Source organism: Staurois parvus, unplaced genomic scaffold, assembly GCF_062004578.1.
Source record: "Staurois parvus isolate SC_StPar_1 unplaced genomic scaffold, SC_StPar_1.0 ptg000300l, whole genome shotgun sequence".
Lineage (NCBI taxonomy): Eukaryota > Metazoa > Chordata > Amphibia > Anura > Ranidae > Staurois > Staurois parvus.
The window spans coordinates 1,290,679-1,305,779 of record NW_028318096.1 but is presented as its reverse complement, the minus strand read 5'-3'; the positions used below and the strand labels follow the sequence as shown (position 1 = coordinate 1,305,779).

The following is a 15,101-nucleotide window of genomic DNA, read 5'->3' as shown; positions in this document are numbered from 1 at the left end:
ATTTATGGATATTCTGATGTACACATTCAACTTTTTGCACATTTATTGTTTATGTACAATTTTGTGACCAATTATTTTTTTTCCTACAGTTGTGGTTTATTGATTATCAGAGGCACATTGTTTGCTTTATTCCCTAATTATATGTTTTAAAGTATATTTAGTAGACTGGAGCACCAGGTATTTGTTATAGCGCTGCACTTGATTGTTGTTAATTTTATATGTTGGTGGAAATCACTAGATAAGTGCAGGCTTGCTATTGGGTAAGAGGAAATACTAAAGCTGGCCACTGAATTCCAAATGCAATTTCGAATGAAAAGAATGCTCTAAAAAAATGTTTTTCCAGTTATTGGTGTGACAGATCGAAGTTTTTGTTTTCGATCATAATGACAAGAAAAATTGAAGGAACAGGATGGAAAAATTTTCTAGAATTAACAATTTTCTAACTGTATGTGCTTTTCTTTTAGGACAGTCCATTTTTTTCCAAAATCAAGTAAACAAAATCGTTCAAACTACATTGACACATTTTTTTAGAATGTTTAGAGAATTTACGTGCAAATTTTCCTAAGACTATATTCCTAAGAATTTTCATTTGAAATTCTATTCACCTATGGCCAGCTAAACTGAGTGGGGATTTATCTTACTAATGTCATACAATATTTTGGACTCCTTTACCCTTTATCTAAAGACTTGCTGACAGCCTACAGTACGTTTTACTATGGGCGGGCTGCATGTACAGGCAAAGTGATGTACCCATACATCATTTTGCCTGCACAGACACGAGGGTAGGATTACGCTGCATGACCCCCTTCCCCAGGACCCATGGGACACAGCAAAATGCAAATCCTGGTACTCTGGGGCTGGTGATCATCTAACTGCGATGCGGTCACATGATCACAATTTCAAAAAAGCTGTTATGAATCGGTATGATTCATTACAGTCTTGCTTCCTTCACTAGTGAGCCTTGATTGTCCCACAGCTATTACATGGTGCCTGGGCCAATCACAGCAACCTGTACCATGTGATTAGCTGTAGCTAATCACAGCTCACTACTATTTACAGCTGGCTTGAACTTAACCCTTTCATGACAGTTCAAAGCATTGATGGTACAATGATCTTCATCGTACCAGCAATCAAAGTGTAAAAAAAAAAAGTCTGATCAACCTTGCCCCCAGAGCAGTAAAATGTTACTATGGTAACATTGAAATACTAATTGAAATTATTTTAAAAATTGTGAAAAAATACAAAATGTTAAATTAAAAAAAATATATATTTAAAATATTGGAACAAAACCATTATTTAAAACATTTATTTTTTATTTTTGCCCATTCTTCTTTGCAAAATAGCTCAACCTCTGTCCGATTGGATGGAGAGCAACTGTGAACAGCAATTTTCAAGTCTTACCACAGATTCTCCATTGGATTTAGGTCTGGACTTTGACTGGGCCATTCTAACACTATCTAATGTTTAGGGTCGTTGTCCTGCTGGAAGGTTGACCTCCACCCCAGTCTCAATTCTTTTGCAGACTCTAACCGGTTTTCTTATAAGATTGCCCTGTAGTTGGCTCCATCCATCTTCCCATGAACTCTGACCAGCTTCCCTATACCTGCTGAAGAATCCCATCCCCACAACATGATGCTGCCACCACCATGTTTCACGGTGGGGATGATGTGTTCAGTGTGATATGCAGTGTTAGTTTTGCGCCACACATTGCATTTTGCTTTTCATAATCTTCAATTATGGTCTCATCTGACCAGAGCACCTTCTTTCACATGTTTGCTGTGTCCCCCACATGGCTTCTCGCAAACTTCAAACAGGACTTCTTATGGCTTTCTTTCCCATCTGAGCTGTGGATCTTTGCAGCTCCTCTGGAGTTACCATGGGCCGCTTGGCTGCTTCTATGATTAATGCTCTCCTTGCCCGGCCCTTCACTGTGGACAGCCATGTCTTGGTAGGTTTGCAGTTGTGCATACTCATTCCATTTTCAGATGATAGATTGAGCAGAGTAAAGGGGGCTGAATACAAATGCACATCACTCTTTTCAGATATTTATTTGCAAAGAATTCTGAAAACCATCTTATTTTCCTTCCACTTTACAATTATGTGCCACTTTTGTGTTGGTTTATCACATAAAATCCCAATAAAATACATTTACGTTTTTGGTTGTAACATGACAAAAGGTGGAAAATTTCAAGGGGTATGAAAACTTTTTACAGGTACTGTAAATCTTATTTGTATATAGTGTTGCATGACTGCGCAATTGCCAGTTAAAGTAGCACAGTGCCGAATAGCAAAAAATGGCCTGGTCATGAAAGGGCTAAAACTGAAGTGGTTAATTTGAATTCCTTATACTGTATTTACCTTTTTACCAGATCAAAAAGTCTAATCAGAGTTGCACCATAATATGCATGATAGAACCAAACAAGAATTCATATGGATTGCAAATAATAATGTACATATCCCATAAAGCAGAGAAAACAAGTCACTACTAGTTACTTGTACTATCAGCAGCGCCACCTCTAGCAACTGAGCACATGGAATAATTACATATAGCCACTATATGAGACCAGAACTATTCATTTTATTCCTTATGTTTTTAACTGAATATTTGGCTACATCCTTAAAGTTCAAATCTCTGTATTTTTATCTTTAGATAATGCACCAGTAAAGAAGAGAAAACTTCCACCTGTGGTGCCAAAGGCAGCTATTCAGCCAAAAGCCATTCTAATTCCTAACACTGCAAATATCCAGCCTGCCTCAGGAACCACTGCTAAAACCATTATATTTCAGCCACTTACAACACTGATGTCAAAACAGCAGCCACTGATTGCCATTCAGCCAGCACCCCAAGCCGGTAAGCAAAGTTGGTAGCTGTCACAAATTATGTTGTACTCTCCACTTAGGACCATATCACCCAGTTATATATATATTTTTTTTTTTTGTTGAAAGTTACTCACCTTCTGACCAAAATGTTGCAAAAATATTGATCATTGTTAAAGTAGACAATCGGTAAAATCACATTTAGGATTTAAAATGTCAATGGGGGGAGGGAAACTAACTTGGTGTCACTGACACCCCAGTGACACCAATGCAGTAATCAGTGCTAAAAAAAAAGCACTGACTGTACTAATGGCACTGGGCAGGAAGGGGTTAATGTGAGGGGCGATCAAAGGGTTAATTGTGTGCTGTGAGTGTTTTACTAGGGGGCGTCTTCTTCACTGTAAGCACACTGATCAGGATGGCTGTATTGTGCACAGCCATCCCGAGCAGTGTGCTTGAGCTGACAGGGAGGAAGATTGTAAACAAAACAATCTTCCTCCGCATCGGAGATGCTCGGTAATCACTGGGCGCCATCAGGTAATTACCGGTCGGGACCTGGTAGATCGCGCGCACCCCCTACCCACAAATGCAAAATCATGTGTATATATACGTGATTCTTCGCACAGGTGCCACCTTGCAGCAATATATCTGCTAAAGGGCGGTCCTTAACCCCTTGACGCCGAGGTAACACAAATACGCGGCCTCACAGAACTGAGCTTTTTTTTCCGTGAGGCCGCATATTTGCATACCTGTTTTTCTGATGGGAGCGTGCCGTACGGCGCGCTCCCAGCACAGAGACTGCGGTGTCACTGAGAGCAACGGGCCCATTCTAACGATCGGGGCCCGGGACTCCCGAATTTGGGTCACATGATCGCTGTGATAGCCTCTGATTGGCTGTCACAGTGATCAATCACTGTAAAGCCCGACCCCCTTTGTTTTTTTTGTTTTTTTTTTCTCTCTATGAATGGAGGAGAGACATATGGTACATAGAGAGAGAAAAAAATGTAGGAAAAAAAAAGCTAAATAAATATAAAAAAATACCTAGATCAAGTTCAGGGTCGGGGTCAAAGGTCAGGATTTAAAAAAAAAAAAAAAAATTGGTGTTAGTGCACATTTTGTTTTGTTTTTCACACTGACACTATTGTTTCTGGGCTGTACTATGGGTACAAACAACAAATAACATACACATATATGGTATCACTGCGATCGTCAAAAGCTGGAGAATTTATTTTGAGTTGTTCTTTGGTGGTAGGTTATAGTAGTAACAAGAAACACACCAATAAATTAAAAAAAATAAATAAATTTTACTATTTTGGGCCAGGTTTCCTTTTTGATAATAAAAAAAAATCAGGAGATATCCATTACCATTTACCATCAAATGAAAGCCCAATTTGTCCTGAAAAAAACAAGCTATAATTCACCTGGATGTACAAAGTAGTTGTGATTCTATGTTCAGTTTTACTAACACATGTCAACATTGCAAAATTGTGCTTAGGCATTAAGATCTGTTTTGCCCTTAGGTGTAAAGGGGTTAGGCATTTAAGGGTAAGTTTACTTAATTTAAAAATAATCAATGCTAATTTTTTTTGCAGTTAAAAAATGTGCATTTATTATTACTATTTATTTATTTTAGCCTGTAAAGCATTGCATCTGCAGTTAGCAGATCACGGATGCAGTGTCAGGCTCCTGCAAACTGTTTGTCCGTACCTCCGATGCAGGCAGTTCCAGAATGACAGGAAGATCAATGAACTACTTGCAGCGCTCATGGGGGTCCTGATAGTTAATTGAGAACTACAAACCTACAGCTGCAAAGACTGACGGTACTTGTAGTTCATTAATTCACAGAACTCTGTGAATGAGTGATGCGGCGGTGCGGGTGGAGCCCCACATAGCTGCTCTTTTTGAACTGTGACAGCAGGTTCTGGTGCTGGTGGTGGGGGGGGAGAGCAGGCAGATACTGAACATGTTAAATGTTAAAATGGGTGTAACTCCTTTAGTGAGTTCCACCTTGAACTTGTTCTGATTACTTCCAGAGATGGTGGGATGCGAATAGGTGGAAAACAAGAGAGACCTCTATACCCCCCCTCCAACCCAGGCCAGGGGAGTAAAAGTAATCAAATTCAGAATTTCTTGGAGTACATTTTCAGTTCTCCACAAGGAAAAACACTTCTCTTTTGTTCTCTGCCCTAACCTAGGCAACATACAACTGACTTTACCCAACTGCCTATTGTGACTGTTCATAAATTCCCTTACTATTCTGAGGTTGTACCTTTTTTTACCATTTAATTAGTGAATCCAGGCTTAGGAAGACAGCCCTGGATTCTGCACTTCATAATAAGGCAACAGTGACAGATTCTGCATTTTCGTCATTGTAGGCGTTTCTTGTACTGTGGATTATAATATTGTATATGTTAAACCAAGTTAGTCTTAACCTTGCCTACAATCAATGAAATCATCTATTTCTCTTTTTTATTGTAATAGATCATTTTCCAGAAGCTGCACTGATATATTCTGAGCAACTTTTTTGAAGGCTTTAGAATATTTTGTTGTTTTATCCACAGGACAAGTTGTACTTGCCCCGTCTGCAGTTGTTCAGCTCCCTACATCTAGAATTGTTGCAGCACAACCTGTCGTGGCTATGAATGGAGGAGCAGCGTCACTCACAGCACCATCTGTAAATATACTGCCACAGATTGGACTTAACCATGACAAGACAACAGCAGTGAAATCTTTTATTCATTCATCAGTTCGAACTCCTGAATGTGAAACAGATGTAAGTTGATCCTAATTTTTTTTTTTTTTTTTTTACGAGGGATAAATATATTTATTTTGTACTAATTTATAGACTGCTTCTGTATTTTGCAGCCCTGCTCCAGACGGTTATGCTCTTTTTGCACTTACCTTTAGTCTAACAGCTTCTCATTATAGCCAATTAACATACCGTTTAGATTTGTTAGTTAATTGGGGCACTTGGAAGAAACACATTCAGACATTAGTTAACCTGTTAACTCAGCGGCGAAGGGCTGCTGGTGAAAGGAAAGGGGGGGGGGGGGGGTGCTTGAACACAACGTCCCTGCCCTGCAAGGGTACAGTGTAAACTAAATACATTTACAATGTAAAATAAAAAGTTAACTCAAAGTGGTTGTAAACCTCAGACATGAAAAATGAACAAGCATATACCTCTATAGTGTATCAAGAATCTGGCAGCTCCTCCCCAACATAATTACAAGAACGAATGACCCCCTATGGGACTTTTACTGCCTTCCACCTGCCATATGAGGAAATGACGGACAAGCGGCGGTTCTCTCGTTCTGGGAGGATGTCATAGGACGTCCTCCCACTCTAACTGCGTGCCCCTGAGGGTGCACAGCGATCGGTGGTGTGCTGTGTCTCTGGGACACATCGGATCAGTGGAAAGAGCTGATGACGTTGCCTCTGTCATGTGATCAGCTGTGTCCAATCACAGCTGATCGCATGTAAATAAGGAAATGCTGGTTATCGACATTCCTCTCCTCACGAGCTGTCACGCTGACCGCTTGTGAGGAGAGGAGAGCTGGTAATCGGCATTCCTCAGAGGGGTTATGTACACTGATCATCAGGGCACTGATGATTAGTGTATCCCCATCAATGCCACCTGCCAGTGTCCATCAATGCCACATATCAGTGCCTACCAGTGCACATCAATGCCACATACAGTTAGGTCCATATATATTTGGACACAGGCACAATTTTAGTTTTTTCAGGTATTTTACAAAACATATTCAAGCTATAGTTATATAATTGATATGCACTGAAAGTGCACACTCTCAGGTTTAATTTGAGAGTATGTACATCCAAATTGGAGGAAGGGTTTAGGAAATACAGCTCGTAAGAATAGTCACCCCCCTCCCCCCCTTTTCAAGCGACCAAAAGTAATTGGATAATTGAATCAAAAGCTGTTTCATGGTCAGGTGTGGGCTCCTTCATTATTTCTTCATCAATTAAGTAGGTAAAAGGTCTGGAGTTGATTCTAAGTGTGGTATTTGCATTTGGAATCTATTGCTGTGAACCTACATCATGTGTTCAAAGGAGCTGTCCATGCAAGTGAAACAGACCATTTTAAGGCTTCAAAATTGAAATAAATCCTTCATAGGATATCAGCAACATTAGAAGTGGCCAAATCAACAGTGTGGTTCATTCTAAAGGAAAGAAGAACGCACTGGTGTGCTCAGCAACATAAAAAGGCATGGACGTCCATGGAAGACAACAGTGGTGGATGATCGCAGGATCCTCTCTATGATAAAGAAAAACCCATTCACATCATCCAGATAAGTGAAGGACACTCTCCAGGAGGTGGGCGTATCATTGTCAAAGTCTACAATCAAGAGAAGACTTCATGAGAGCAAATGCATGGGGTTCACCACAAGGTGCAAACCATTCATAAGCCTGAAGAATAGAAAAGCCAGATTAGACTTTGCCAGAAAACATCTAAAGCCAGGCCAGTTCTGGAAAAGCATTCATTGGACGGATGAAACTAAGATAAATCTGTACCAGAACGACGGGAAAAAAAAGTGTGGAGAAGGCTTGGAACAGCTCATGATCCAAAGCACACAATGTCATCTTTAAAACATGGTGGAGGCAGTGTGATGGCATAGGTATGCATTCAGTGGCTTTCAGTGGCACTGAGTCATTGAGTTTATTGATGATGTGACAGAAGCAGTCGGATGAATTCTGCAGTGTTTAGAGACATACTGTCAGCCCAGATTCAGCCAAATGAAGCAAAGTTGATTGGACAGTGCTTCACAGTACAGATGCATAATGATCCAAAACACACTGCAAAAACAACCCAGGAGCTTTTGAAGGAAAAGAAGTGGAATATTCTGCAATGGCTGAGTCAATTACCTGATCTCAACCCAATTGAGCATACATTTCACTTGCTGAAGGCAAAACTAAAGGCAGAAAGACCCACAAACAAAGAACAACTGAAGACAGCTGCAGTTAGAGCATGGCAAAGCATCAGAAAGGAGGAAACCCAGTCTTTGGTAATGTCCATGGGTTCCAGACTTCAGGCAGTCATTGCCAGGAAAGGATTCTCAACAAAATAGTAAAAATTAACATTTTATTTATGATTATATCCATTCGTCCAATTACTTTTGAGCCCCTGACAATTGAGGAATTGTGTATAAAAATGGTTGCACTTCCTAAAATTTGTACTTGATATTTATCTGCAACCCCTTGAATTAAAGCTGAAAGTCTGCAGTTCAGATTTATTTAGATTTTTTTGTTTTAATTTATTCTGGTGACATACAGAGCCAAAAGTATGAAAATTGTGCCTGTGTCCAAATATATATGGACTTAACTGTATCAGTGCCCATCTGAGCTGCCTGTCAGTGCTGCCAACCAGGGCCACCTGTCGGTGCCATATGAGTGCTGCCTTTCAGTGCTCATCAGTGATGGCTGTCAATGCCCATCAGTGCCATCTACCAGTCCCTCCTCATCAGTGCCCATCACTGCAGCCTCATTAGTGCACATCAGTGAAGGAGGAAAATCACTTATCTACAAAATTTTATAACTGAAATGAACTTTTTCTTTTTTTTTTTTTCTTTTTTTTTAATTTTCAGTTGTTTTTGGTTTGTTTAGCAAAAAATATAAAACCCAGAGGTGATTAAATACCACCAAAAGAAAGCTCTGTCTCTAAACAATTATAAAAATATGGGTACAATATTGCATGACCGTGCAATTTGAGTTTATTGGATATTTTTTATAACCAAAAGTGCAAAATATTGTGGGTTTTTTTTTTTTTTTCTTTTCAAAATTATCACAAAAATAAAGTGCACAGGTGATCACATACCACCAAAAGAAAGCCCTATTTGTGTGGAAAAAAAGAACATAAATTTTGTTTGGGTCCAGCATTGCACAACCGCACAATTACCATTTGAAATAGCGCAGTGCCGAATAGCAAAAAATGGCCTGGTCATGAAGGGGGTATATCTTCTGGAGGGCAAGTGGTTAAAAACATTGGTGCTTAAAATAAGATTGCATGATCCAACATTTGATGGTATGAGCAATCATGTGGAAAAGAGTGGTCACATGGGCATCTCATTAAGGTGTACATTTATTAAGCAGAGATAATTTATCTCATTTCAGTTCTCAGGGAAAAATCTTCTCCTCTGTCCTTGTTTATGAAGCGGAGAACATTTGATCTTGGAAAATTTTCCTCTGAGAACAGTTGAGATCTGTGTAGAAGGCGGAGGGCTACATGTGATCTCCTGAGATAGTTGTTACAGATCATCTGAGTTTAATCGGCGAAACCAAAGTTAAAAAGTCCATGCATTTACATGAAAATAATAAGCACTGACCAATGGTACTTTTTTAACGCACATCTTGGCACATTCTTTAAATGTGTATTTTGGCTCTTTTTTCATTGTGCATTTTAGCATTATTTGTGTGCATTTTACCACTTTTTAACATACTGTATTTTTTTTAACGCACATTTTGGCGTGGGCTTTTTTAATGTGCATTTTGACGCTTTTCTAAACACACATGTAGGCGCTTAAACACACATTTTGGCTCGGGTTATTTTAACATGCGTTTTGGCATGGTTTATAACACACATTTTGGCACTTTTCTTAGCATGTATTTTGGCACTTTTTTAAAGTGCATTTTGATTTGGTTTTTATGCATATTTTGGCAAACTGCACATCTGCTAGCCACTTTTGGGTGCCATTGTCAAACATGACATGCATTTTGCATGTGTTTCCAGAACAAACACAGGTAAAAAATGAGCCACAATGCATGTTAAAAAAGCACCAAAATGTACATGAAGTGCATGGAGTGTTGTGTGTAATTTCAATGCGCGTTTTGGTATTTGTCAAATAACAAAATGTGCTGCAAAATGCATGTCTGCTAACAGCATTTGGGGTGCACACTCTCCGGTTTAATTTGAAAGTATATACATCCAAATTGGAGGAAGGGTTTAGGAATTAAAGCTGTTAAGAGTAACCATCCCTCCTTTTTCAAGGGTCCAAAAGTAATTGGGCAAAAGAATCTAATCGTAAATAAAATGTTCATTTTTAATATTTTGTTGAGAATCCTTTACTGGCAATGACTGCCTGAAGTCTGGAACCCATGGACATTACCAAAGACTGGGTTTTCTCTTTTCTGATGCTTTGCCAGGCTCTAACTGCAGCTGGCTTCAGTTGTTCTTTGTGGGTCTTTCTGCCTTTTTAGTTTTGCCTTCAGCAAGTGAAATGCATGCTCAATTGGGTTGAGATAATTATAACGGAACCGACCCAGTCTGCGCTTGGGTACTTCTGTTAGACTATCACTTCCCCGTCCGAACACCGACCACAGCCGACCAAACAAGACTAGACGACACCAATCGTGAAGTAATCCAGAAAGTAGACTAGTTAATTTTAACACAGATACAAGATATATATATACACTCAAGGGAACAATCCCCCTCCCTGCATAATGTCACAGGGTGGGGCAATCTACATTTAGTAACAAGAGACACATCAACAGACAGTCCCATCAGGAGGGAGGGCTGCTGGAGACAGGTACAGGGTGATAACAGTCTCAGCTTTGTTCAGCTGTGCTGTGTGAAGAGGGGGGTTTCCTTTCCCTCCAATCAGCTCCCAGAGCTCTTCTCACTATATGCATATATTCAGCTCTCTGTCCCCAGCTTTCTGACAGCTTAGACAAGCTTTATAAATTCTGCACTGAGTGTAAGTAGAGAAGAAATAACTGAAGATAAATGGGTACAACTTATGTAGAGGATTTGTTTCATTTCTGTATTACCTGAGGCCAGTCACTTCACTGGGCATATGTAGGGGTTTACAACCATTTTAATCCAGACTGATTTTTTCTGATAGCACAGAACTGGTGTTTGCAAGCTGTCCCATGCTAGCTACTTTTATTTCTCTCATTTGACCTTCTGAATGAATATGAAGCAGGAACGGAGAAGACCCTCCTCAGCAAGGATACAGACAGCAATAAAAACCTGACAGATGTTCTAACCCATCCCCACTCTACTAAAGGAAAGTTATATTACTGCCATCTATGTACTTGCTGGTTAGATTACATTCACTTCCTGTTCCAGTGACCCCCAAAGTAGGTGAAGATAAATTTCCTAAATTGGGCCTGTCAGTGTGATTCTCCATCTTTAGACTTGATGACCACACTGGAGGTTAAGGGAAATATCTCAGATAACAAATTGGCAGATTGGAAAAACTCCTATCAAATTCTTATTGCTGTCTGTATTCCTGCTAGGTAGATATTCATCTCTGTTTGTCTTGGATACCATTACCTTGAGACATAAGGTGATGGGAAATTCAGTATTTTAGCATTGTCATCAAAACAAGAGTAAGGAAGAAATCGTTCACTATAGAGTCGCCTATGGTGACAGCTGTTTAAGAATGGGATTCCTCCGCACTTTGTGGAGATTTCCTCTCACTTCCTGTTGCATCTCCAGGGCAGGAAGGGAAAACTCCCCAATAGAGCACAAAGAACAGAAAAATAAGCTGATAAAGGTTGGACCCAGATCCCACTAGGCCAAAATTCTGACTCGGGTGCAAGATGACTTGACACGGGGCTACATTCAGCCAATCTGCTCAGCAGTATTTCTCACCCCTTACTGGAGGAGTAAGCTTCAAAAGCCATCAAGCAGCTATCCAAAAGCAACCATGGCACCAGAGCAGGTCTTTGCGTGAAGATCTGTGTTACTGGGGTTACTACACCAATATTAACTGAAATCAAATAATCTGAATAGGAAAATGTAAAATGTATTGCAGATACATGTCTTTCTATGGAACAACATTTCTAGGAATTAATGGAAATGGTGGTGGGTGTCAAGGAAGGTTTTATATATTCTATGGTATAGGAGTATTTACATTGTTAAAGGCTGAGAGTACTGAAATGCATTAAGGAAATACAAGTTATTTAATTTAAAAAAAAATGCTAGTGATATGAAAAACTCCTTTACATTTGTACTTCTGTGTTTTTAGCTTTTCTAAATGCTACAGAAGTCATCTGTAAATTAAAAAAAAAAAAAAACTTTTACGAGCCTTGCACACACAGGTATTTAGCTGCACAGCGTGCATCTCAACATTTTAGTGCATCTGGGAGACACCGATGAAGCGCCTAGCCCTGCTGCCTGTAGTCAGTTAAGGTCTATGGCAGGCTGTGGCTTGATGGGGCTGAGCACTGTAGCAAGTGATATTTGTGTTTATGGCCCTATGCTTTCAGGAACGATTGCCCAGAATGCAGGTCTGCATACATACAGTATAAATAGACAAAGGAAACAATTTGATTTTAATTTATTTGTATTCTGTGTTCGCAGGGCAATTGCTAGTGCCAATTTGAGCATCTGACCCATATTGTATCTATCAATCCATGAAAACAAAATTTTACTCCATTATAGATGGACCACTTCAATTTACTTTTAGTTTGTTTTGGGTTTTTTTTTTTCTTCAATTTGAATTGGATAAAAAAAAATCTATATAGATAGAGAATATGAATTTTTTAATTAATTACACATACATTCAAAATTTGGTTTGTGGCGCTTGTTTGGGCACAGGTACTAATCTGCAGTCCCCCTTTTGGTAATGGACATATTTACTCTGTTTAATACTGTAACGTAATAGCGTGAAGATCTGTATAGACAAAAGCGGTGGAGCTACAATAAAGATGTACAAAAACATAAAGGAAACATAACTAGGTTAGCTATAGTCAGATTTTTTATAGAATGACAGGCAAGGTCACTCTCTCTGTCAATGCCTCTGCAGTGCCGGCATACTTTCTTTAGGGCTCACTCCATTAAGGCACAGACAGAAATTGATTTGGGAGACTTGTACAGGTTACAATCAGTAATTTTGTTAAAAGAAAAGGTACATTAAAAATGCTACAATTGCTGACCCACCTCCTTTTGGAAAATGTTAATTACCTGTCCCACAACAAGTATTCAGGTTATTACTAGTCCTGAATCACCGTAGTTAAAGGCAAGGACAAGGATGACAATCCTAGAGTATGCATCTTCAAGTGACAGTTCCTTATTGCTTTGCTGGCTGATTTTTTAAAAAAAAATGAAACTAACCTCACTTTACCCACAATTACTTTAAAGGATACGTTCACTTTAAAAGAAAAAAAAAAACAAATTCCAATTTGTTTGCATTTATTTATCTATTTTCTGGACCCTGGAAAGCATTACTGGACTCCTGCATACCTGTCAGTGTTTGTGTGCCTGTACATCCCGTACAGGCAAGCAGACACAGTCTGTCAGGAAGACTCCTTGAACTCATTGAGAACTACAATCCAACAGCCGCAATGGCTGGGCTGTTGGGACTTGTAGTTCATTCACATAACTCTATGAATGAATGACATGGCCATGTGGGCAGAGCCCGCCTGTTTTTAAAGAGTGCCAGCTAGCACGAGGAACTTCTCCCTGTAGTGCTGTCACAGGGAGCGCGGGGAGCGGCTGCAGGATAGGGAACATGTTGCATGTTTCACCCAAAAAAACTGCTGGAACATGTAACATGTTCCTAAAGGTGATTTTATCCTTTAAATGAACGCTTAGAGGCGGCTACTTACAATAATGAAATTTTTTATCAGCCAAAGAGTATGTTCAGTTCTGTTTTCCTGAGCTGAAATCTTGATTCTTGTATACTGCGCAAGCGCATCACTCTATACATAGTTTTGGCATCAGGATGCTACTGGACTGTGGACTGTTCAACTGTGTGCATCTCCTGCAGAAGACTATATCTACAATATTTGTGCTCTTGGGTCCAGGTTATTGGATCTGGGGACCTTGTAATGGCACAAGCGAGCTACATAACAGGAAGAAAAAGCGATGGACATGTTGTGTGCATGTGGGTTGTATTGGAATTGTGGCTGCGTTTTCTTACATGCAGACACAGAAGGGGGCATTTGGATAAGCTAGTTGACAACAGTAGGTTTTTAAAATATTTTTGTAAAAAAAAAAAATCAACTTTTTACCACTCACAGTTGCACTCTAAAATCAAGTGCTATATCTAAACATTTTAATTAAACTATGTTTTTAATAAACGCCTTCCATTAACTGCTGCTCTGCCCTGTATCAGTTTTTAGAGCTAGCACTGCTACACATGTCATCCCTGGGATTGTACACTATTCTTTACTTGGTGAGAGCCATGCATTTATCCTGTCCATATTCAGAATTCCCCCCCCCCTTGGCCCTATATCTTCCTTAAAGTACCTTTTTAAACACTTTTTTTGACTTGTGAATAGCTAGAGAATAATAAATGGCATTCATGCAGTGTCTCTGACCGTCCCTAGATGTCCTCAGTAGCTTGAAAATAAACACTTGCCCATACAGCTCACTGAATATTATTTTTTTTTTTAACAGGTTGTTTGCAAATGGGGAGAGAGAGAGAGAGAGAGAATATGTGTGATATATTGTGCATACCTATACATCGGGTAAAACAAATATCAAAAACGTCACCATGTTTCTAGGTAAATATATTTCTAAAGGTGCTATTGACATGAAATCCATCCATACATACAAAGAAACCAAAACAAATAAGTTCAGAAATTAAGTTGTGTACAAAATAGAATGACACTTCATACAAAATCTTTTGTTGGTAATGACAGCTTCAAGACTCCTTCTATATGGAGAAACTAGTTGCATGCATTACTCAGATGTGATTTTGACCCATTCTTCCACACAAATCTTGAAGGTTCCATGGGCCTCTTCTATGAACTCTGATCTTTAGATCTTTCTTTACATTTTCTGGTACCAAAAAAATTTTATTGAATAGATCAACAGAGCATGGGAGCATAAGCGATACATAATTAAGCAGTTGTTCAAAGGAAAATAACAATGTACAGATTCATAATCACGAGAATGACCCACGCAGGGGTCCACGTAACAGAAAACAGCTGAATGTTTGGTTGTGTAGAGTAATAACTTAGATACACCGAGCTCATGACCAGAAGTATACCGAAACCTGGTAGTCTTTTTCCTTAGATTTGCTATTGGATTCAAGTCAGGTGATTGGCTGGGCCATACTAGCAACTTTATTTTCTTTCCTTGAAGGCAATTGAGAGTTTCCTTGGCTTTGTGTTTGAGATCATTGTCTTGCTGAAATGCCCACCCTTGTTTCATCTTCATCATCCTGGTAGATGGCAGCAGATTTTTATCAAGAATGTCTTGGTACATTTTTTTCATTCATCCTTCCTTCAATGACATTAAGTTTGCCAATACTGTATGCTGAAAAACAACCTCACACCATGATATTCCCACCTCCAGACTTCACTGTTGGTATGGTGTT

At 39.3% G+C, this 15,101-nt stretch overlaps 1 protein-coding gene across 1 annotated transcript in view; it reads left to right on the top strand.

Annotated features, from left to right (window-relative positions):
- The window catches only part of ATF6 (activating transcription factor 6), a 129,500-nt gene that overhangs the window by 31,764 nt on the left and 82,635 nt on the right, over positions 1–15,101 (top strand). Inside the window, exons 6-7 of the mRNA XM_089683075.1 lie at positions 2,651–2,851; positions 5,379–5,590. Of these exons, the coding sequence (XP_089539201.1) occupies positions 2,651–2,851; positions 5,379–5,590 (413 nt within the window). The remainder of the gene's footprint in view (positions 1–2,650; positions 2,852–5,378; positions 5,591–15,101) is intronic.